Raw genomic sequence first — 25143 nt, 5'->3', positions numbered from 1 at the left:
GCACACCTGTGCGTTTTTGCTCTAGTTTGGCATGTAGTGGAGAGGGAGAGAGAAATAGAAGAGAGGAAAGGCAGGGAGGTTAACCAGACCCACGCCCGGTTTGCTACCCTGCACTGGTGAAGGGGGTATAGGGATGAAAAGAGAGAGGGAGAGGCATGTGGTGGAGTTTCTTACGAAATGCTTCAGGCTAAGAGCATTGTTTAGAGACCCTTGTATTTCCTACGTAGATGTGGTATAATATACCTTATGAGGTGCTCTGTCGGCTTTTGTCAAATCAAATGTTACGTAAGACCAAATAGCAGATGTTTTCTTTTTATTTGTTTTTATAGAATACCACAACGATCACCTGTGGCAGACAACACTAGCCAACTCATAGAACCGGATTATTTATTGAGACTATTTCAGAATAAATTAAAATTATTATTGACAAATAGCGAATTTAAATAAATAATTTTGACCAAATAACATTAGGGCCCATATTTTAATATATAAATTGCAGCCGGCGGAGTCGTAAGGCTGATCATCTGATAAGGATTTCCGAGGCTTACTCCAGTTGTGAGACAGCTATTTCCAAACTGTGTAACGAAATACTTTGCTATTCCTTTAATGGGTGCCCTGCAATTCTAACTGAGAAAGTACTTTTCTTAATGTATATAGAAAAACAGTGCATTTTGCGAACTGCAAAATACCTCGTTTGCACATCTTGTCGACATTTTCTATCGCAGAAGACCATCTTGTGGGCGTGTCAGTCTGCGGTTGCGTAGCACAGTTAAAATCTTTTCCGCTGAATGGAAATGTGTGGAACCCGAAAGCCTACGTGCCGTATAGGCACTGAAAAGTATAGATGTCGTGAATCTGAGCGAATATATCGTGGTCGCATATCTTTTTACCTCTTCAAATAGGGTGACTATATAAATAATAAATGCCTCTTTGACAACAGCACATTTTATTTTATTGACTAACTGAGATATGCCGGAAAATGCTTACCTTTCGGTTTACTAGTGCCGCGAGATAAGCTTTGCTCGGCAAATATTACCTGAATTGTTGGGCTCGCGAAGCAGCGCAAAAAAGATCACCGAGATGCTTTAAGTTCAACAGGGCCGTATTTTGTCAGCGTGCCAACCTGTTGCTTTGTCTTACGTACACATCCGATATCGAGTGCTTGCTCGGCCAGTGGAGCTAACGTTGATGTTGACTAAGGCGGCAACTCGAGCTGGCTGATGTGCATTTTCTTGTTTTTCTTTTGTTAAAAAGTTGCTTTCTTATATACAAATGTTAATTCTTTGCACTTGCTTGTTTTGAGCTTCGTCATACTCTACAAGAGGGAGACAACAGCATTACATAGTTGTTCTTTAGTTTGAAAAATATTCTGTGGTTTTACGTGCCGAAACCATATTATGACTGATGACTGAGGTACGTCGTAGCGAGGGACTCCGGAATACTGTAAGTTGAGTAGCGTTCTTGCATTTCTCCTCCATCGGAATGCAGATAATTGCAGCAGTCACAATATGCCGTTTTTTTTTTCAGTATGGCAACATGATATATTGTCATTGCTGCAAATATCTATGTACTACAAATCTATTTTATTTAAGCTATGTATATGTATCGAGAGCATACTCGTGCTTAGACTATGGTTTGCATAGTTACCGTTCAGTGAAAGCTTTTCTCATTAAAAACGCTTTCGTGAATATGTCTTCCAACTTGCACTGCGTATAAGTTCCCGCAGGCCGAGAGTTCATAGCCAGATTATGCTTTCGCCACAAAAACTGAGGTGGTTTCCGTGGCTGTTGCAACACAGGCACCTTGCTGAATTTTTTTAACTCGCCTTTTCACGGAGTTGTCTTAGCTTCGCTGAAAGTAGTATGCTTGGCATACAAAAGCGAATTAAAAGAACATTTCTCTATGTACATGTTACTGCGCTTAGCTGGTTTCACCGCCTGATAAGGGTCAGAAGTTGCGCATTTGTTCTCAACAAGATACAAATAAGATTAGCTAAACGATCCTCATCAGTCCTTATATGTTGCAATTTGAATGTAAATTTATCTTTGTTGTGAATATTTTGTTTGCGCAAATAAAGTTTGGGCACAACCCGACGATTGTAAATCGGAAAATTGCAGCGTGCGTCGACAGTTCGCAAGTAACATAAAATTTTACCCCGTGAGGGGTGCAAATGTATAACAGAGAAAACAGTTTGTGATCAACGAGGCCGCATGTTGGTGGACTCTGGTAACAGATTCTTGATGTACTCTTCTTCCTGTATGTCGGTGTAAACATCTACCTCGTTGTTTGCCTCCTTCCGAGGTCTCCGAAATTTTTTCCATGGGTTGTCACCTGCACCGGCGACCCTCAGTTGATTTGCAAACTCGTTTACCACAACGTCACGTACGTTGTAAGGCTTGTTGGTAATGATGCCATCAATTCCAACCCTGTAAAAGAAGGACAGAAAGGATACCTGGGCTTCAGTTCAAATGATTGTCCAACTTGTGCGTGCGTAAGTGTTTGCGTCTATTACTTCTATTACATCTATTACGTCTATTACAACGCTATTACTTACCATTAAGAGGAAGCTTTCGCTCGGGGCTCCTGTATAACTACTGGGAACGAAGCAATCATTTCTCTCGGCAGACATTGCACTAATTTAATGGGGTTTCTTGCTTTTAAAATAAGAAGCTAGAATATAGTTACTGTACGTAAGAAGTTAATTTGCAATTTTAAAATTTTTTGAAAAGCTCAAGTAAGTGGTTCACTCAAGTTTACAGCTCTGCAACGGCGCAATGAAACCCGTATCATGATATTGTAAACTGCACCTACTAATATATCTAAAGCGTGCAAAATTGATCCATTATGTATCACTCTGAAAGAGACTAGTTTGGCATACATCGCATTCGTCCGCTTGAGATACTCTAACAGACGGAATTCCAACAATTGCGATATCTGTATTTGGTGCTGAGTTACAATTTGTAAACTTAGTGCTTCTACGTTTTTTTTCTTTCAAACGTACCGATTTACGGCAATGTTTGTAAACAGGATCATTTTACGTTGAATATCAAATTTTTGCTTTTTAAAGTTGCTAGGATTTCAGTTTCTCTCTCAGGTGAAACAAGCTTCATTCGAACCAGTTGAGTGTTTCTTGAATTAGAGAATTCCGTCGTTTCACATGTTTTTGAATAGTAAAATAGGATTTGGCCTACAGCTAAAGCTTCCTTTTAAAAGAGCCTCTGGCGATAAATGGGCCTCTGCAATTGCCTTTATTTTTTACAATTGATAAAGTACACACGAGTTGTATAACAAGTGTATACAAAAGCGAATATTAAAGCAAATAACTCTCACTGAATTTTTTGCCCATTTCCGTGGTGGTCGGTGGTCGCTGGTGAGACTTCTACCGCTTATAGACCTTTTCATCGGGCGAGGAGGAAACGGCGCGCGACGAGCCTTTCCTCCTCTCTGGCTTGTGCGAGCCGGCGCGGCGCGGCTTGAATGTGTTGCCGGTCGCGCGCTGCGGAACGATTTGGAGATGTTTTAGCTAATTCTGAGTCCAATTTACGGGATGTCAGTTCTTACGAGGTCGTCGGACAACCACTGTGTAGCCTTTAGGCGCAGCAGTAGCTACGTATCTGGAAATTTCTCTTTTATGTGCAAAAATACGACGCGCATCATCAGCCGCGGTGTGTGTATGTGTTGTGAACTATGTTGGGTGTATCGGTTTTCACTCGACGAAGAGTTGTTGTGAAACATTTCCATCAGCCACCAGCATCGTTCTCACGAATTTTTAATTCTAGTACATTTCAAATCACTATGTCTACGTTAGCCTCCTGCAAGAGGCCGAAGGCATTGCTCAACACAGCGAGCACTGCGGGTGGCAAACCAACATATACACACAAGCTTCGTGCTTCGATAGGCATTGCCTTTTTGCCCCGTAGAGCACAATATACAAAGGGGATCGCATAAAGAGAATCCAACAGCTATTTGTAAGGCCACAATTTCCGTAAGATGGGTGAATGCGTCGTAGACGACTGAACTTACGAGACTGAAAAAAAAAAAAAGAGTTCATATGTCGTCCTTTTGCAGGAAAATAAAACAGAACACGGGATAACGACGCAATAAGACTCCGCATGGTCGTGCCGCATGCTTGGACCACTTTGACCATACCCTATATAGAACAAACAGATCTATAACACAGCATTTAGTATACTGCCTCGGGCGCTCGCACAGTCTGCAGCTGGTCGTTCGACCACTTGAAAAGTGTGATTCACACTGCACGGTATGCGGTTATTATTAACCAAACTATTTTATTTGTAGGCGGAATCCTTGCCCAGCAAACAAGGCAGTTGCCCAGTTTATCTACACATAACATCTTGAACGCTTGTCAAAGTAAACAGCACGACTTATTCTCCAGCAGAACGGTACCAACGCTTTTAGAATCGTCAAATGTTTCGTAACTACTCGTTGCAGCTAAACCAGAACTTAGAATTACAGTGGTGAGAATGCTGAAGTAAGGTAACATTCGTTAAACAAATTTTCAGAAATACCTAACCTATATCCGAGGCTGATTATTAGCTCAAACAAACGCGCGCACCTTACACTGGGTGCTTGTGGTTTTGGCTCGTAAAGCCCCAGAATTTAGTTTATGCCGCAGCCAAACGCAGTGACTCACCTGATAGCATTCGCTATATAGGGCGGCAAGTCGACGGTCCAGTAGTACACCTTGTCGATATAACCGCCCGGCCTATCGCGTTGCCTGATTGCCTCTATCAGCCTGTGTTCTGGTATCAGGAATCGAAAGCAGTTCATGAGACCGTCACCTTGCCACTGGTGACGTCTGATGCCCAACTTGCCGTACATGCGCTTGATGCTCTTTAGATCGCCGTTCATACCGACGTCGTAACCTGCGTGTAAGAAATACATGTGGGTGTGAAATTGGTGCTACCCAATGCACACCGATTAGCAAACATAATTCTAAATAGCATATTCCAGGGGATGTTTTATATATAATTCTGATGATCCCGAAAGCCCGCTTATCTTTACGGTGAAATATGAGCACTGGAAGAAGCCAAGTCGTGACTCAGATTGAGTCTCGTACTGATACATTTTACGACACATCAGACCATTTCTAGTGCCTAGATATTTACTTACTTGTATACTTTTAATACTACAAGTCTCATTTAGAGAACATAGCAAGCGGGCATATGATTGTATGATACATGACTTGCACAATGTAAAGCATGCACGTATGTAAACTATATCTGGTGAACATGTATAGCAAGCAGGTTGAATGTACATATATAAAACAATAATTTTGTCGCTACACTGACCGTTTAACTGAAAAATACAACGTAGCATATTCCCTACACATTTTGTTACATTACAGAAGTCAACACTGTTACAAAATGAAAAATATACATACGAGAAACACAATAGCTTTATCTATGGTTAAGTGGAAACTGGGATGATTATAGATAAAAAACTATTTTAAATCATTTATTGTATCTTATAATGATGTAACGAAATCAGGTTGCGATACTGTACTAGTTATTGATGCATCTAGATTGTTATACTAGTGAAAAAAAAAAAAAAACATTGTTACGGGTAGAGATATAAACGAAAATATGTTTACGGGCCAAGTTTAGGGACGGTCTACCCTCAAGGCTGTCTTCTTCAAAGTTGTCTTCTTTCTCCGAATTACAAAAGTCGTCGTTTTCCTAATGCTCGCAGTATCGCGACATCTACTAGCGCTTGCATTGCTTTAGGTGACACACGTTCAATAGCTGCTAAACTGATGATTACGAAGTCAAATTGTGTAAAAAAAGGTACATTGTTTTTTTTCTAACAGATAATAAAGTGGTTTCCTTTGAATGTCGTATTCCTTACTCAAATTCTCTTGTATGCCTTAAAGTTTCGCAGAGCTTTAATGTCACCAAACCCGGAAAGATTGAGAAATCGCAAAATAAAAAGAAGGCTTGACAGTACTACCAGGGAGATTTAGGCAAGATTATAGATCTCGTCTGCTTACTGTGTGCGGTAGAAATTACGTTTTTTTCTATAGGTTTTCTGCTCTCTCGTAATGCTCCAAGCACATTAGCTGATTCGCAACATTAATGTATAAAGAGGCGTATCAAGACTGTTTTCTACATTGTAAACCACTAAAGAACTTTGAGCACTGAATGATATCTGTACTTTTATCGTTCCTTTTGCAATCTTCCGATAAATGGAGTCTATGGCTTACCAACATTGTGCAAAAAATCGGAATATTCCTTCTGCTTCAAATACTTAATGGCTCCTCTCAGAACTTCTTTGTCTTCAACATATCCGATGGAAAGCAAGACGTTCATACGGTATGTTTTAGACACTGCATAGAAAGTGTACAAATGAGTATGGCAAATAAATATGGGAAAGGTCACTGTTCTGCAATGTTAAGCATTGTTCAAAGGTTAAACCGATTAGCACAAAATACAGTTAGTGAAAATGACTGCACGTCATTTTTATACCCTTAAAAACAGCAGTGAATTATAGAAAAGTACGGATTTAGTACTGCCAAGCCATTTCTATAAGACGCACCTATACGCTTTTTTTTAAAGCGCAGAATGCCGTAGCATGGATCAATTCTATGGCGACGTACGCGGGGCAATGTAAAAATTTTATAAACTTTTGTCACTTACTTGTTTAGAGTAATGCGTTTCTTCCCAGGGCTCGTTTACGTTTCATTTTCATATTTTTATTCCCCTTCCCTTACCCCCAATGTAGGGTAGCAAATCGGACGCTCGTCTGGTTGACCTCACTGCCTTTACTCTCCTTGCTTTCTCTCTCTCTTTTTCTTTAACGCTTACTGTGTCCGTTACGCGTGCGTACACCGCTCCTCTTCTTAAAGCTCTACTCTTCTGAGGTGAATAACATCGGTAGAACAAGGAATGTCGCTGAAGCTGACGTTTCCACAACGGTTCTTGTTCTTCCACAACTGCTTTTGGTGCTATGACGCAGACAGTTGCTGACGCAAGCAGTTTCTGCCCTGAAGACAAGTCCCTTTGTCGACGCGATGGCTTCAGCGACATTTCTTGTTCTACAACTGTTATTCACTTCAAGCCTTCAGCTTCCCATGAGCCTCTATCTTGTTTTACTCTACTGAAGGCCAGTATCATTTTCTAAACGACGTACCCTCGACTCAAATCGATCCTTATAAAAGAATTCTCAAGTTAGCACTCTCTGTACCTTGATTATACCCTCCGTGGTGGCTTAGCGACTATATTGCTGCGCTGCTAAGCACGAGGTCTAGGGTCCAAATCCCGGCCGCTTACATTTTCGCTTGACTTATAACCTCGTTGGAAGTACGTCAATCATACTCAGACGTATACAGTAGATTTTTCTGTGAAGGTAGTTTTTCAAGCCAAGCTTGTGTAGCCTCACAAGTGTCGGTGCCGTTGAAGGTGTGACCGTAAAAATAAGACTCGCAAGTCTCGTGCAAGTGAAGGAAAATGGCGGGAATGGCTAATAGACCGGTAGTGAAAAGGGTGAAGCGCACGCCCGTAACACGTGACTGGAGTGCCCAATTAGGAGCGGGCGCGCACCCGGGGGAGGGCAAGGGAAGGAAAGGGCCTCTCAGGCGTTGCGTCGGGTGTCCTTTTCAGAGCACGTCATTCAGAGAGTTGGCGGGGCTCTTGACAACCCTCTAACACCCCCAGCAGTGCTGCTTCCTTTCACCGCAGTTCTTCCAGACCTGCCCAACCAATCGGCCTTTGACTGGCTTTCCGCACCAGGCCTGACACCAGCAGACAAGGCCCCTACCCCCGGACGGCGTGACCGTGTTGCTGCCTGCCGATTTGGTTCGCTCCTGCCATGGCGACATCTACACCTATCCTCTCCTATCTCATTTTTTCTCTCACTCTCCCCTCCCCGTTGGCGCTAAGCCGTGCTCCCTCAAGGGCTGCAGGAGATAGCGCTAACCTTTCCTTTTCTCATAACGAAGTGCTTAGTAGCTTCAGTGCTTGCTCGGCGAACAGATGGGAAGGCTTCGCGTTGTTCGGTCGGCGGCGGAACAGGCCGCTTTCGACGAGAAACGCCGTCAACGTCGCCGGGAGTAGGCTCACGCTACCATGCGGATCCTGCGTTTAAGGCAGCCCAAGCCCAGGCTCGGTTACAGCGGCAGGCAGCAGATCCCACGTTATAAGCTCGTCTTACCGAAGCCCAGCGTCAACGAAGGGCAGCGAACCCCGAGGCCAGGGAACGTGACACCCAATACTGAAGGTACGACAAGCTTCGCGTGCCCCCCTGTTCCCGGTAGGGGAAGGGCAGGCAAATTTTTTCTTTCGTCTTCGAGGTATGCAAATACTAAGAAAGGACGTCACAACGCGTATCCGTCTCTGAAACGTGGCGCTCGTAAGCGCGACTCTATAGAACGAAGCCCGCGTGTGAGCGACAAAGAAGCCACCAGCACCGGAGTCGCCAATCAGGCAGCCGCGTCAATCACGTCCTTACAAAACGCGCAATGTCATTAGGTTTTCATTTGCCCAAATGCACTTAAATCTCGACATAACGACGTCGATAAAATTGGCAATTTGCGTCGCTATATTGAAGTTTAGTCGTGTTGAAATTCGACCTTTTATGCAAATAAGTACAGTCGCCGACCGATTTTTTGCACACGGAAAGGGGCCGCAAGATTTCACGAATTATAGGCCAATCTAAAAAACCAAATCTAAATGCGAATTATTATTATTATTATTTGATTTGTACACACATACACACAAGGACACAAGGGATTAAGGAGGCAGCAAGCTGACAACTGCCACCGAGAGGGGCACAACGCCTGCCTACTCCTGTAGGAGGAGGGAATAGAGGAAATGAAAATATGAGAAATGAACGCGAAAAACAATTCATTTTATTTCATTTGATAGTCGGTGACGAAAGGTTCGGTTTCACTCCACGTCGACTATATCTTCACGTCGGCGGAGCGAATTAAGCCAAGCGAGCCACGCTTTCGCGTACACGCTTCCCCCGCGGCTGATAGCGTCACCCGCACTGGTATGACGCTATCATGAAAAGCGCCGGCAGCGGGGAGCGAATGCTTCGTCTGCCTCTCGTTTCAACGGGTCTCCGAAATTCGAGATTACGCAACCTCCAATACTAAACATGCGGGAAGACAGCTCACATGATGTCACGCCGTCTCGGCACGCCCACTCTTTGCGCACGCGGCAGATTACGCAAGGTCCATCCTTGGATTACGTCTAAAGCAGGGTGCGCGGCTGCGCATGCGCTCAGCTGTGCTTACAGGTATGCGAAGCCACGGCAGAGACGCGCATGAACTAAACCGAGAATATAGACAACCACTGGGAGGTAATCGACAGGTAGATGGTCGTTTGCAGGTGGATGAACACAAAATGATGCCATTACATGAACTGCAAGAGAATGGCTAAGATGAAAAGATCAACAACCTGCAAGAAAGTAGACGCAGCTATGAATTATTTCAATGTTCGTTAAATGAGTGGGACGGCTTTTGCAAGCTAGGTGGTTTTGTCTGTTAAATATTTTCTCCGTCTGACATTTTGGGTTGAAGTCTACGTTTCGCAACTTTCATTTCAATTGTAGCTAACCTTATGCCAGTGTCACGGTGCCTAGGTAGTTCGCCCTACAAAAGTGCTCTTAAAACCGGAATTTTTGAGAAAGTCAATATCTGAATTTATAACTGATCTGAATAAAAAATATATAAAAAAAGAAAAAAAAAAGACCGTTATCGTGAGCTGCAAATCTGACAGATTTGAATGCGTTGTAGAATACGCGTTTATTCATGTCATTTTTGGTATTGCACAAGATGCCAGCGATGTAACAGTCGACCAGAATAGTAATATCGCACTCACAACTAACTCAGTCAGCCAGCGCCGTATAATGAAACGGTGCGGTGAATTGGGCCAAATCGCGACACGAATGCGATATAGCTTCAAGTGTACATAGACTGATGCAAACTTTTGTGGCACCAACCAATGAAGAAAAGTGCTCTGTTGGTTCACTTCGTTTCCATATGTTGTCTTTCTGTCGCGCTGCAGTTAATGTATATTCAATAAAGCATTTCTGAAACTTGCACCAGTTCCGAAGGGTTACCCTCTACATCGTGATAAAATACGCATTATTCATTCCATACGATCTTGCATTTCAATGAGAAAGAAACGCTTTGCGTGAAAGTGATAAGCGGTACACTAATAGATTTTGCCGTTTTTGTGACGACGTATATATATCGGAACGGGGGTTCGTCTTAAGACTCGCAACGTCCCAAGCAAACAACTTCATTTTTGTTTTTTTGTATTGTTTTTCTCCCGGTAATCCCAACGTGCTCGAGCCTAATATTTACTAGACGACGAAGAAGCGGATTTCAGTAAACCAAGCGTTCGCAAAGAAAAAACTTCTGTGATCTAGAAGAACAGCAATAAAACGGATGCGATAAACTAAATAGAATGGGAACTAAGAAAGCAATAACAATACAACAGGTGTGATCAGAACAAGTAACCTAGATACCTGCCGACCACTACAGGGACTTGTAGTGTCCGTTCAAAATCCCTAAGGTCCGTGTCTTCAAAACCGAGAAAAAAACACCGCATATGCACGAAGTGAATGATGATCGAGTGGCCGAAGCACCGGGGGATCATTCGGGTAACCGTGAATCACCCTACGCCGGCAAGCGGACCCAGAGGCGGCGAGAGCGCGGGAAGCGGCGGCGAAACGCCGGAAGCGTTCTCTACCTGAGGTTGGTGGCGCCCATGCTCGGTTCAAGCGCGAGCTTCGCGAGCCCTCAGCTCCGGGTCCGCTTGCCGGCGTTGCCGTAATGCTGCAGCTTTGCGAGCCCTCAGCTCCGAGTCCGCATGCTGGCGTCACCGTGCTGCAGCAGCTTTGCGAGCCCTCGACTCCGCTTGCAGTTGAGCTGCCACTCTTGCCTTTTCATCCATAGCGGGCGCGCCATTATCAGAAGCGACCGTTATCATCCATGGCTGAAGTGAGAGAGCGCGCGTCGGGAACGAACGCCCTTGTGCACCGACCGTTAGCATCCATGGCTGGAGAGAGAGCGCGCGTCGGGAACGAACGCCCTTGTGCACCGCAGAGCCCCTAGCGGACTCCATGCAAACCAGAGCTACGGACGACTCCGAAGGGGGGGGGGGGGGGGGACAAAGCTCGGCCCTAAGGCGCTTCATCCCTAAAAAAAGTCGGCGTTTGGCTCGGCGCACGTCGCCGCTGGCTGGCACGAGTATGACCCCATGGCGGTGTGGGCATTTATTGGTTATTACAGTTAGCGCGAGTTAAGTCGTAGGCTCGGTTTAAGCGCTGAATTACGCTTTATGCGTAAGTGTCAAATGACCCATTGAACGAAATACAGCTCCACTAACGTGAAACCTGGGTAGGGTTGAAGCATTGAGTGATGCACCGCTAATGGGGTCATACTTCCTTAAGCACTTGCTCATAACCCCGTAAACGCGGCCTCCCCTTTACGACGACAGAAGAGAAGTGAAATTCTACGCTGCAATTACAGTGCCTAGAATATACTTACGTTCTAGGCACTGTACTGCCACTTTTTTTTTTATCCAGCCGCCGTGGTACTGCAATGATGAGCGGCAACGCAGCCAGCTGTGGAAGACGACGATGACGACGACGACGAACGCGGGAGCAGTGGCACGAGCGCGTGCCGAGCGCGAGCACGAGCCGCTTGCTTACCGTTACGACAGGAGACACCGACAGCCCGAGCGCATGAGGTGCTTCGAACCTAAAATATCCGGCTCCCACGCACTGTCGAAATCAACGTAAGCGAACATTTCTGTGCTGTTTGCTTTGATTCGCGATAATTAGCGGTGATGTGGACCGCAAATGTTTAATTTCTGCAGCGTTTAATTATTACCATCAACTCACAATACGATAGTGATGAGTTGATGGTAAACGTTGCTATGCGTGCACCACTGCTGCTTGTCTGAGTAATACACAGTGAGACGTGTTGCTTGAGGCGCTGTTGTGTGCCATTGTTCATTATCCCTGAGAAATTTGAGCATTATCATTGCCTCACATGGCATATCGCATCGTGGCAGAAGTGTTAAACTTTAATCGAATTATGGGGGTTTATATCCATCCACAAAATATCACGTACCATGAAATCTGAGAAAAAGCTGAATATCTCCGCAGCGTCACAACGCAGCCTGGTATTTGCATTTCCGGCATCGACTGGAATATGCTAACAACATTATCGTATACACTTTTACTGGCTACGGCTACAGGCTGCTCGGGAATTGAACGCTTTCTGAGAGCCCGTGGTCCGTAAGCTTTTGTGGCCGGGTGTACGTGCCAAAAGCACGACCGCATTATGAGGCGGGCCATAGTGGCGGACTATAGTGGAGGATTAATTTTGACACCCTGGTGTTTTTTTAACATAAATATAAATCTAAGTGCACTAGCGCTGTTGTATTTCACTCCCATCGAAATGCGGCTGTCACGGTCGGAATGGAACCCGTGACCTCGAGCAATCCCAAAGCCATCGTCATCATGACCATCATGATCATGATGATCACCATCATTTTCAGCATCAGAAGCAGCGCAAAAAATCTTTTTTTTTTTCGAGAGGTTCAACTGCGTTGTACGAGAAATTCGGTTTACATATATATGATGAGCTTCTTTATTGCGAATTTTCGTGCAAATACCTTCATTGCCAAACGCTACAGGGAGAAAAGTGAGACTCACCGCCATACCAGAGATGGTGGACAAGATTTTCAGCAAGGGTCAGTCCGGCCGTGAACTTGGAGGAGGCGGGAAGCTTGGAGGTCTTCAAGTCGAGGAATAAAAGTATCATTTTTCCGGCGTACGGCGAGCTTGCTGCAATAGAAATCGTCGCATACTTTCGAGCTCTAGAAGTGACACCCAATCATTCTGAAAGGTTTTTTATCGTGCGTGCAAAGACGTGCCAGTTGTTTTCCGAGAATTGGGTTTACGTGAGAAATTTCCTGTCTCCAAGTTTTTAGTGTTGGTGTTTCGTGGAGAAATAACTAAGGTTTCTTAAACGTGAAACTGTCAGGCACCACTCTTTCATGAAAATAAAGAAGTCACCGTGCGACGAGAAGGAAGGACTGGGAGGGACAAGCGTAACCGGTTTGCTACCCTACGCAGGGGGAAGGGGATTGAAGGGAGGAAATGAAGTGGAGGGAGGGAAGGATTCGCTGTGGGAACACGCGAGACCGCCCATCACGCCTACAATTTGTCACTTACGCCAGTCGATTTCAATAAGTCGACGAGTCATATCGTGGTTTTTGCACGTTAAACCACAGAATTCCATTCACTAAGTCAGTTAGCGCCCTGGCTGCTTTGTAAGCATATGACGCACGGGGCCATGGTACAAAAGTCTCGGGAAATGGTCTCCGAGTTACCCCGTTCAACATAGTCCAAAGACTGCGGCAGTGTAAAAAAAAAACAAAAAAAACAAACAAACAAAAAAACGTCACTTATCCTGGGATTTCACATCGATGTGAAGGTGACACCTTGGTTATTCAGTGACACCTTGGACTGCATGTGTGACTTGAGTGGCACACTGAATGGTACTAATGCAGCTGACTGACAAAGAGAAATGCTCGCTGTGTCGTAGATGTACGTTTACTGCCAGACGACTTGATAAACACTTCAGCATATTCCAAGCCAATATCAGCAATACATTGTTTTTGTTTTTTGTTTCTAATTGTTTTTTTTCTAATTATAACATTTCTTCGAACATTGCCAAACATCAATCACCTCAAGAGTACTCTCGACAAGAAGCAGTAAACTTGTCCTATCGTTTTATACATCGTTTCAAAATATGCAGCCACTCCTGCAAATTGGTGCCTCTGATCGAGTACTTTTGTCGTTTTTTTTCTTTGACTCATTTACATTTTTAAAACGCTTTCCTTCAAGGTCTCGCTTCAGTTTTGGAGATAAGCTGCAAGTGGAAATATACGGAGAGTATAGAGTGAGTCAGGTAGCATTTTTGCCTCATTTTTGCCAGAAAGTGCAGCACGCTCACTGATTTGTTCGCGGGAGAGTCGCTGCGGTTCCGTGCGACTCGCCTGAGCTCCACTGATGGGGGGCGCTTTGTTGGAAATGCATCATGCAACGAATCGGGCCCCTGAACGTTAAAAAAATAAAGAAAAATGCCGGTTGACTGTCTGACCTTGCGAAGGAAATTCAAAAATTACCAAGCTCTTTGATATCAGAACAAATTTCCCAAGAAAGAAAACAACTTCAGGCACACACGCTGTCCTGTGACGTCCGCAATCGCAACACCGACGCACCGATGGCGACCGACGAAGGCTCAAAAATAAAAATCGCAGACTTGTGCGATCTTGCTAAATCACTACCCAATTTCCAGCAAAGCTGTTTCTTTTCAGCAGTTACATTACGCATTTCAGTTGCCCGAAATTAAACTACACATTTTAAAACATTGTCCGTATATGACTCGAAAGTTCTAAAGCTTAACGGTATATAGCGCGGTCGAGCGCTTTTTTCGACATAAATGCTAGTCGATGCTTTGTTTTTCAATGTGAAGAATAATCAAGAGTGCTGATAGAAAACAAATACTGAATTTGACGTGCACGAAGTGGTAGCCTGTTCATGCTTTCAGATATAGAACTCGATGGTTTATGTACTGCCTTATTAGCTTTACAAGTTTGTTTTCTCATTCGTTTCTGCAACTTGTACATCGTTTGCACTGAAAAGAACTGTGCCTCTTTTTCAATGTGCGCCGTTGAATGCCTGCGTCCATGTTGTAGAATCAGGATCTTAAAAAAGAAGCGGATATTTAGGCTGAGCCCAAACATTTTATTTAATTATTTTTGCTACCTAGACGGTATTACTGGCTGTGAGCCACTTTCTGCCAAATATGCACTGTGCATGCAATTTATCATATTAGTCAATATATAATCACGTAACTTTCTACTTACGCGTGCCAGTAATGTCGCGGATGTGCGATAGGAACGTTTTGATTTTTTCTCGCTTGCCGCAGACCCGAAAACATTCGCAAGGAAAGGTTTCATGGTATGTCCCGAGCACGGTGCCGTTATCGGCAAACTCAGTGTCCACCTCAACGGCATTGGCACCGTCTTTTAAGAACGCATTCACTTCTTCCATAGTGTTGGCCATGTGGCCGATAATGAAGAACGGTCGTCGTCTGTCTCGAATTTGCTGCGCCTGCAATAAGGAGAGAAGTCGTAATGAGCGCCATCGCAATGATTGCGGGCATCCAGAAGTGAGCGCCCATGTCAATGAGCCAAGCCGCGCTTTCTCGAAAATACTGTACAATATGCCAACAGTTCAATAAGGAATCTTTCTTTTCTTTGCATATGTTTATCTTATTGATTAACAGGCATCAATTTATAAGCAGAAGTTGCTCATTAGTAAAACACGAGTTTGTCGGGTCGCGTGTCTAATGTTCGAAGTAAGAGATTTCAAGTTGTGAAACTGCAGAGACTCATTTAATATTCCAGCACTGCCGCCTAATATTAACATAGACGTTTCTAGTTCAGAACTTCATTTCTAGACACGCACTTTGTTGTTGCGTTCCACTTACCCCTGCAAGAAACAGACTTGTGAGAAGAAGACAAGTTGCCAGTAAGCTCCTGAATGTCATGACGTTACACACCTGCAAGATGTGAAAAAAGGGGAAAAAATCCATTGTTCATTGTCAAATTTTTTAAAATGTAGCACAGCTAACACTTGGAGTCGAATAACGTCGTGTTTTTTTTTTCCATACGCCGCTCTGAATCGCAGATCTATGAGATAACGAAATCGAGGAGGCGTCTGATCCGTGAGGAATGGCGAAGGAAACGGAATGATAATTCAATTGGTACGCCACCACTACTTCGGAGTTACGTGCTATTAGAGCAATTTGCATACGGTACTTTTCTCGCACTGGCTTCAATATGGCAGGTGTATTGTTTTAACGTTACAGAAAAAAATGGCCCCGGGGTAGATCACACACACCTACTCACTTATCTGGACTACTCGAAGATGCCGATATTACTTGCGCATGAAATCAAAAGTGCATAATTGTCTAAATACAACATTTCACTACTCAACTTTCTGACTTATTACTTTAGTGTACATGCAACAAATAACGAATTGTAGTCATTTAGTTCACAATGCACATTACCTTGGAAGGAATTTCGAAACTATAGCACATGTTTTGAAATAAGCGCTCGCAGTAGAATATGCACTTTTGGTCCACTTGCTCTAGTAACAAAATGCAATTTTAGAATTGAAGCCGAGTGATAACGGGATTACCAATAAATTTAGTCGAAAACTTCGGCAACTGGTGTCACACTTTGGAAATGGTGTCACACTTCGTGCACTTTAGAAACTGGTGTCATCATTAGAGAAAGAGAAAGAAGGAAGGGCAAGGGACGGGAGGTTAACCAGAAATGCAAATAAAGTTTGCTACCCTACATTTGGGATTGGGGGTGGGTGAGGTAGAAAGATAAAGTTGCGATGGAGACAATGGGCACAGACACACGGTCACAGCCGGTCATTATCACCGCACACTATCACAGACTAGAATCCCATGCAGCACAACAAATACCAATTCAGGCTACAGCTTCTTGTGAAAGTTGTACATTGAAAACGTTAGCGGTGTTGTCGTCGCCCTCTGCTGCAATGGCTTATGGGGTCGGCATTCCACAGAATTATATCTAGGTTGACAGTACCTGCAAACTCACCTGCTACAATTCCTCAAGTGCAATTTGCGATGCAATGAAGCAATTAGTTGAAAGTTAAAAAAATTTCGTAATTAGTCGCTTACGCATCTTCTTTGCCATTGCAGTAGTGTCTGCTTTTAGAGTAGACAGTAGACTGCTACATGACACAGGCAGGAATGGAAGTGTAGAAATGACAAATTTAAAGCAGATGAAAGTGGGCGAAAAAACAACTTGCCGCCGGTGGGAGAGGAACCCACAACCTTCGCATTATGCGTGCGATGTACTACCAATTGTGCAACGGTGGCCGGTTGTCCCAAAGTCCATATTCTTGGGTATTTATGCGTTTGTAACCCTGGGAGGGGTACTGGATAGCACTCGTAAGCAGAAAAATACCGAAGTATTGTTGCGATTTCTATAAGTGCAGTTAGTGGGAAATCACAGTATTTTTACCGCAAGCTTTAGGGCTTATATCACAAAACCTGTCAGATCCTTAGAAGTCGTTCTTCACCTCACCGCGCAAAACCTCACCTCACCGCCCGGAACCTCACCGGGCAAAATTCGTAAACACTTTGTGAAGTAAGGTAATTTATTAAATTTTTTATTGGTGAATCTGATATGCGTTTCGATTTCTCGTACAAGTTGTGTCCACCGCTTCAAGTAATCTAGCTCAAGGAATACAATTACGCTATCTGCCATAGGCGACGTTTGCAAGTACTGTATGGTGTTACAAAAAAGGAAAAAAAGAAGAACAAAAAGAAACACCACGTAAAACCCGAGCATCGTGCACGCAGACCTCTCACAAGATGTTAGCATGCGACGACGCCACTACGGATCTGTCGCCATAGTAAAAACGTGGTTGAGTATAATTAGCGCAGCTCATTGCCTTTTCGGAAAACATACACTGACACCGACCCAAACAAACGCGCATAGCGGGATTGAGAGAAATAGATATTTTAATGGAAGTTGAAAATGTCAGCCCTGCTCTACGCAGGATTGGTTACTTCAAATGAGATGTTCTCTGAAGGCTTCCTAATCTCTCTCGTTTCTTCAACAAACTTCTATGTCCTTTTTTCCAGCTGCCTTCCCACTTTCGCGCCCTTGTCCCCTCGTATTAGAAACCACGCCTAGAGACATCAAGCGACAGCGCTCCTTTTCTTTTCAGTCGCTCCCTTTACAGCCAGCCGCCACCTGGAATGACCGCACGTGACGTCGCTCTACTAACCTGTTAAAACGGACCTGCCGAGGATGACGAAGCCGCCTTTGACGAAGATAGGTCCTCGTATCGAAACGTTGAGTGGCCTTATACTGAGGCCCCTTATCCCTGTTTGTAACTTTAATACTACAGTCTGCTACTCCATCTGTTGGCCCCCTTCTTGGTATGAGATGAAAGGAAGACGCCCACAAAAGCATGAAAAATAGGCTGGAAATAAATAAAAGAAATCAAGCTGAGTTCACTAACAAAAGTTCAAAGAATGTCTATAAGACCTGGCTGGCGTAATTATAACAGCAGGGCCTTCGTGGCTCGCGAAGACCTGCCGCGGTAGTGCAGTGGCTATGGCGTTGGGCTGCTGAGGTCGAGGTCACGGGTTCGTTCCCAGCCGCCGCGGGCGCAATTCGATGTGGGCGAAATGCAAGAACGCTCGTGCACTCGAGATAGGTGCTCGTTAAAAAACCGCAGGTGGTCAAAATTAACACGGGAGTTCACCACTGCAGCGTGCCTCATAATCAGGTGAGGCAAGCTATAAAACCTCCTAACTTAATATTTTTTTTTTTGCGTGGAACAGACTGCGTCCCCATTTCTGTCCGAGGGTCTTAACCTTGGCGCATGAGCTACAGGATGCGTCCCTAGCAACGAGCGCTAAAATGTAGCTTCCCGAGGATTCCAAAGTAACTCATTTATTACGATAGTCAGTGATTGTCGATGACAAAGCACAAGGATCCTGGATAAAAGAAATGCCGAGAAATTTCTTCTAAATCTCGCAGTAATACCATAGAGAAAGAAAAAAAGTTACCTTTTTTTCTTTCTCTATGGTAATATGGCTCATCGCAAGCCTTGCGAGCGCTACCGAGCGAAGCGGAGCGGTGTCACGTTATCCAACTTTCAGAGCAAAAACGACAACAGCGCACTAGCTAATTAATAGTGCCGAATAGATGCGACTATTTGCATCTAGTAATCTTGCGTAAGGAAGCAGCCTTTATGCCAGAGGACCTTCCCGCGTGTACTTGTAGAGCTCGGCGATTCAAACGGCGATTAACGGACCGCTTCACGGCTGGCGTTTTTGCCCCGCCGGAGAGCGCTGGTTAATCGCTGGGGGGATAAAATGCACTCCTAACGCGTCATAACGGCTCTCGGCTTCGTCTTCATCGTACACCAAAATCCATTAGCTCGTGGTCCACAAGGCCCATCAGTGGCGTAAAAAGCGGCGGTAGCCATGCGCTCCGAGTATCGCGTTTGAATCGCTGAGCACTGTAGTACCTACAATGAAGTATCAGCGATGATAATTTTCTATAATGGTACAAATGAGTCTAACTAGCGCCATTAAAATTCAACATTAAAATAGAAGTACAAACATATATAAGTAAACACGCGCCTCCTTTACCTCAACCGTGATTAAGCTTGCAGTTCCTCCTTACTTCTTTGTCGACAACGCCGTCAGTTCGTCGCAGCTATACGTGGCCCGAAAACCGGAGGCTGAATATGCATTAATTTGTCGTCAACGAGGCCAATTTGATAGTTGCCAGCTGTGTGCTGCACCCCACAATAGCGAGGAAAAGTAAGGTGCAAGCAGGACAATTGCTCCTTTCCCAAAGAAGTGAAGAATCTTTTGTTGGAACTGCGCAGGAACAGCCATTGTTTAGTGAAAGCGTGACGTTCAAAATACAATGCTATAGAGACACTTTTTTTTACTTTCTGGATGCATGAGGCACGGCCGCTGGATTAAAAAAAAAGTTTTTTTTTTATCCAGCTTCCCTGCATGCAGTGTCGACCCACAGCCTTATGTCGAACCGAACATTACGTATACATATGTGCGTGTGCATGGGCGTGCATATAGTACACCTTCGGAGGCAATGGCTATTACTACCCTCATCCAGAAATATCAGGACCTGTTACTAAGTTGCGACATTGGAGTCTCTTATGTCCTCGTTTTTAAGTGCGGAGCACTTTAGGGGCCCGGCTGTCGGCGTCTAATGTGTCATGTTGTCACGCCCAGAAAACACAAGCGCAACACAGGGCCAAAACATGCCAATACCAGCGGAAAACCGGGTAAAATTAAACTAACTAGATTAAGAATAATATAAAATACACGAGTACTGATGAATTTATCGAATTAATTAACAGAAATTCATTAAAAACGCTTCTAGCACGTACGGCTGATACCACCGCACGGCAAGAGAGGGCGCCACCACGCTTCTAATACGCCAGGCTAATACGTCCACGAGAAAATCCGGTGGTAAAACATTTAGCGCTACTCTTTGTGTGTTAGAGCATGACGAGGGACCAAGCCCTTTTAGTAGAAAGAAAGGAGGCCCATCTAAAGCGTTCGGATGAGTGCGAAGGATCCCTCGCTGCTGGTCATGTTGCGGGCACCCAATCAGACAGTGCTTAACAGAAGCTGTCTTGATGCAGAAAGTGAAACACATTATGCAGACAGAGACATTAGCTACAAATCTGGAAATGTTTGCAATCTTTTTCGACCATCATTGTAATTCACTCAATCAGCTGATTGAGAGGACCATCAAGAGAGCAAGGGCAGCCGTGCTCTCACGTAACAAACCTCAGTGCCCGCTTAAGTTCGGTGAGCCCATTTGTAAGTATGTCATTTGTAATGACGGTTACGCACTTAGTCTACCATATGGTTTTTTGCTCGATGTGCCTCGCTGAGGATGGCAAGCCGCCCTCCTCAGCGAGGCACCCGAGGACCAGGAGTGGGCCGTCCAGCGGGCCAGGGCTATTGCCGAGGATCTCGGAAAGATTTCTCTCCGGCGATGGACCCCTGGCAGCCTAGCCCCGGGCAACAACAGCCATAACCGTTGGACATATAAAGTTTATTCCTATCCTACCCTTATTCTTACGGCTATAAAACGATTATTTGCAGATGACAGCGAGCTCAAACTAAACCAACAGTGAGAAAAACACTTAAAATTGCGTATTTATTCTGGCCACTCAGTGCACACAGAAATATCTAACGCGAGAGTTTGACAGTGATAGCTATTCGAGTTCATTGCATTCAGTTTTCGTGTCATGTTCGCACCTATTAACACGTTAATGTGCCACAAAAAGTTACACAAAAAAGAAGCTTCGTTTGTACCCATCAGCTATCTGATCTTACCCTAAACGGTGTAGATGCTAGTCGTGAGACGAGCCAAGCACCCTTTATAAACCCATAAGAGTGTTAAAATGCTTAGTGTATGCCACACTGTACGTCTTCTTCACTCCAACTGCAAATATGTCTTGTACTTGTACCTACAGAGATCTTGGGAAGGACAAGATAGTCACTTCGGATCTCGCACCGGCAAAAACACAACTGAGTGCAAAACACGAGCAGTGCATCTTCGATTGCTTCTCCGGCCATTTGTCTTCGTTGAGCAGTTTCTTCGAGATCGATGGCCAGTAATTTGATCAGCGCTGCTCGCTGGCAGCGTCTGACGCATATGCGGCGAGTTATGGGGCGACCGCTGCCGAATTGACACAAGCGAATGCCGACTCATCCTCATTTGTGTCTCACTTGCGGATATACAGGACGTGTGGGCACTGCATTTGTTGTAGAAAAAAAAAAAACGTAAACACCAGCGCTAACTTGAGATATTGTTTTTTTTTCGTTCACTAGTGCCTCACTACTCTTTCTTTTGTGTAGGCTATGGTTGAGCGTCACGTTTACCAATGCCTACGCGTTCCACACAGGGATGGTCGACACCGCAGCCTGTGGTCATTGCGGTGAAGATGAAACTGTTCGTCATGTCTTGTGGCAGTGCCCGCAGTACAGTGTGCACAGACAATCGCTTTCCGTCGTGCTCAACCATTTGGATGACTGGTTTTCGTCAGGAATAAAAACATTCTACATCAACGGGACTTATCATCGCATCAGAAGGCCGTGCAAGTGCTACTGCGCTCCTTGAGATCCACCGGTCCGTGTGAACGCGTTTAATTGGAACGCCCTTCATGTTACTTTATTTTTATTGTTATTTCTCTCTCTGTCTATTTTCTTCTTTCCAAACCCTATTTTCCCCACCTTAGTCATGGAGAACGAACCGCATGTTCCCATCTGGTTAACCTCCCTGGCTTTCCTTCTTCTCTCTTAATCGCCATGCACAAAACATTTCCCTGATGTTTTATTGCTCACATATATTAATGTGATAAGGTTATAAACACTGGAGGGCCGCAAAGCGTTCTACATCTTCACGTCTTGAGAGCTGTAAAGCGTGCATGTAAACGAGTGTACTTGTGAGCAAAACAAAACTAAAAGGGCAAATGTTTCACCAATTGATGAAGCAGTAAGTTGAGAATGTTCATTTATCTTCAATTTGTCATACGCCTTACTTTTGGGAGAGCAATACAAGAGAGGGACAAATACTCGACACTTCCGACACATCTTCCGGTAAAAATTCATTTCTTTTTTTTCTGTTTGAATATACAGCCGTGTTTATTACAGATTACCAGTTGCCAACAGCGCGCTCGCTGGGCACATTGTGAGAAAGATAAATGTATCGTGTCCATGATTGATCGCTCGCGAGTTCAAAACGAAATCATTCATGTCCACGGCGGGTTTGAACTTCGTGCAGAAGCGCCTTACCCAGAGGCTACCATCTTCACGAAGGAGTGACAAAAGTTACATTTATATTCCAGGAAACAGAGAAATAGAAGCAGTTGTAAAGCAGGGCTGTTTTCCTATTTTCCTTTCTATTGCCCTCGGAGGAACTGGCCTGGAAGCTGTGCTGAAAATAGCTTAAATATTTGCGCTATAACTGTCGCAAATGATTGAGAAAAATGATACCAGAATGGCAAACCATTAAGCAAATGTGCCATGATTCAGGAAGGAACTTCACGTACGCCACATTCGGGCTCAGTGTGGCAGCTTTTCATGAGAACAAGTTGGCTTAAAAAGTGCATGTTGACTTATATGACGTAGGTTTCTTGAAGCATGAACTTGTGGCTCGTAGGACGTGAAGCTTTATTGTGATAAATGTGTCTGGCGCAGACGAGAGGTGAGAGAAAAGTATTAGATATACCGTCAACAACCCTAAGGATACGAAATCGTGAGTGTTTGCGTCAACTACTCAAAGATGTTTATAAGCAACTGTTTTAATTATGCAATATCATTTTTAAATCTGAAGAGGCCGAATGCTCCGTCGCTTTATCTGGTAGCTCAATGGCTCCTAAATGCCTTCCATTATAAAATATTAGTCAAAACCTATTGATTATAAACGTTCATTGGGATTCGACTTAGCATTATATTAACAAGCTTCTTATATAAGGCAAAGAAAGAAAGAAATGCACCCAAAACCCCTGCGATTCACATTATACTTGTGTATTGTGCTTTCTTGCAGAACCTTTACCACACCAATAGCCATCTTCCACCAAATTCGGTGTTAATTAAGTTTCATGGATGGTTGATCTGATAAGAGACCACCGATGACCGTATTAAATCGCAAGTATTGTGCCTTTTTTCTTTGTTTTAGCTTTTGTAAGTAAGCAAAAACTCTCTACGAAACGTCTGACAAACGGCGCAGCTCTAGAAAGACTAAAAAGGAAGGGGGTGGGAGGGAAGGGGGGAAGATGCACTTAGCCAGCCTGTATCAGGTGGCGCGGTTCGAACCAAGTACCTCAAGCAGCCGATCCGGCTATTCTACCAGCTGTGGGCACAGCGGCTACGGAAAATCGAACAAGATAATAATTGGCAGGATAGCACTTCAGGCATCGAAGCATTTATAGAGCGCCTATAACTGAATTATACGGGATATTAAATTAATTCGGTCAGAATTCATAACCAAGCAGAGCGCAGAAAAAAAGAGACACACGAAAGCTATGGGAGTACCGCGTATTATGTCGTATTTACCGGTGTCGCCTTTTGCGATGTCCTTATAACACAAAGCCGATCGAATGTTTATTATGCACATAGTTACTCTGGCTAAATCCGTGGGCTCCTGAGTTCTGATAATACGTATATAATTGCCTTGGTACAAATCCACTGGACCTGTACCAAGGAATTTTTACGAGAAACGTTATTGCAGTGATCTACTTCATGAAAAGTATCAGTGCGTCTATAGGATCAACCGAAGCCTACGAGGCAATGTACTGAAACATGCATTAATATCGAAAATAAAAAAAATATAGTGCCCGCCACCACGATAACTCGCGAACCGCAAACGGTATAGCGAAAAAAAAAGTGTATATAACAGCAACAAAGCCTTGTTTTCTCTAACATAGATGCTCCTCTTAGCACCGTCTTTCACGTTGCACGGGGTTTTCAAAAAAGTAAAACTCCGCAAATCGCGATTATTGCTGTATTTTTTGTGACCAGTAAATGCAAATATATGACCCCGCACTCGAACGCCAGGAAAATAAGAGTAATACATATCAGCAATGCATCAAACCAAGAAATACTTGCACTTACAATATCGGACGATGTTGCAATGGTTTTCCTGCAGCACTCGGTGGCCTTCTCGCGTATAAAACCACGAGCATTCGGTGCTACAAATATTTCATGCTCCCAGGGGCACTATTTTCCCATGACGCGTTCACCAGCACGCGCCTTCGCTATCTCATAAATTGTGATTTGCATAAAACGTTTAGAATGATTTGATTTTGATATTTTTGCCTGCGCTGATGCCAACACAGAAAGACATTTTACCTCCTTTTTTTTACACGAAAGAGTGAAAGGGCAATCGAAAATAGTTTATGCTTATGCTGGATAAGAACGCACTACAGTGCACAAAATGAACATTTTATTAAAGATTTTTTTCCCGCGTGCTTATATTCTCATCGCGTAAGCCTACAGCACAGCCATGACAGCTGTGATAGCGAAATGGCGTGTTGGTCCTTGATATGGAAAGCAGTAAACATAGCCTGAAGTGGACAAGACCTTTTCTTTCTTTTATCTACTTCGTTAGAGAAGAATGCAGAACTGTGGGGATCAGCCACTAAGAGATACAAATTTTACTACACATTCCAGCATTGCAGTAGAGCCAGCATAACTTGAGCAGCTAAAATAAATGCCGCTCAGAAAACACAAGCCACGAATGACACATAAAACTCCACGTCGACTAGAGCGTGAAACTGGTGGAAGTATATCGAAAATAAGTTCATGAAAGCAAAAGCGTTTCACATAGTTTTAACCATATGCACAACAGTAGTCGTTCTTTGTGGTCAGATATACGTAATAAGTGCACGAAAAAGGAATAAATGAGCAACATTTAGTCTGCACTCATGGATGCACCGGCTGTTTTACGTATTTAGGCGTCAGTGAGTTTTCATGAAGTG

At 44.1% G+C, this 25143-nt stretch overlaps 1 protein-coding gene across 5 annotated transcripts in view; it reads right to left on the bottom strand.

Annotated features, from left to right (window-relative positions):
• Window positions 1-340: 340 nt before the first annotated feature.
• The window catches only part of LOC119456280 (dermonecrotic toxin SPH), a 139556-nt gene continuing 114753 nt past the window's right edge, over window positions 341-25143 (bottom strand). Inside the window, exons 1-8 of one of the 5 annotated variants that reach the window (XM_049669694.1) lie at window positions 19265-19403; window positions 17887-18084; window positions 15542-15613; window positions 14916-15162; window positions 12694-12825; window positions 6224-6346; window positions 4655-4886; window positions 349-2426 (exon numbers count right to left, since the gene is read on the bottom strand). In XM_049669694.1, the coding sequence (XP_049525651.1) occupies window positions 2198-2426; window positions 4655-4886; window positions 6224-6346; window positions 12694-12825; window positions 14916-15162; window positions 15542-15601 (1023 nt within the window). In that variant the 5' untranslated portion in view covers window positions 15602-15613; window positions 17887-18084; window positions 19265-19403 and the 3' untranslated portion in view covers window positions 349-2197. Of the gene's footprint in view, window positions 2427-4654; window positions 4887-6223; window positions 6347-12693; window positions 12826-14915; window positions 15163-15541; window positions 15614-17886; window positions 18085-19264; window positions 19404-25143 lie in introns of those variants that run through there. The other 4 variants (XM_049669693.1, XM_037717957.2, XM_037717958.2 and 1 more) reach the window with 4 other exon arrangements.

This window comes from Dermacentor silvarum, chromosome 6, assembly GCF_013339745.2.
Source record: "Dermacentor silvarum isolate Dsil-2018 chromosome 6, BIME_Dsil_1.4, whole genome shotgun sequence".
Lineage (NCBI taxonomy): Eukaryota > Metazoa > Arthropoda > Arachnida > Ixodida > Ixodidae > Dermacentor > Dermacentor silvarum.
The sequence above is the reverse complement of the archived record's forward strand: the minus strand, read 5'-3'. Positions and strand labels throughout refer to the sequence as shown.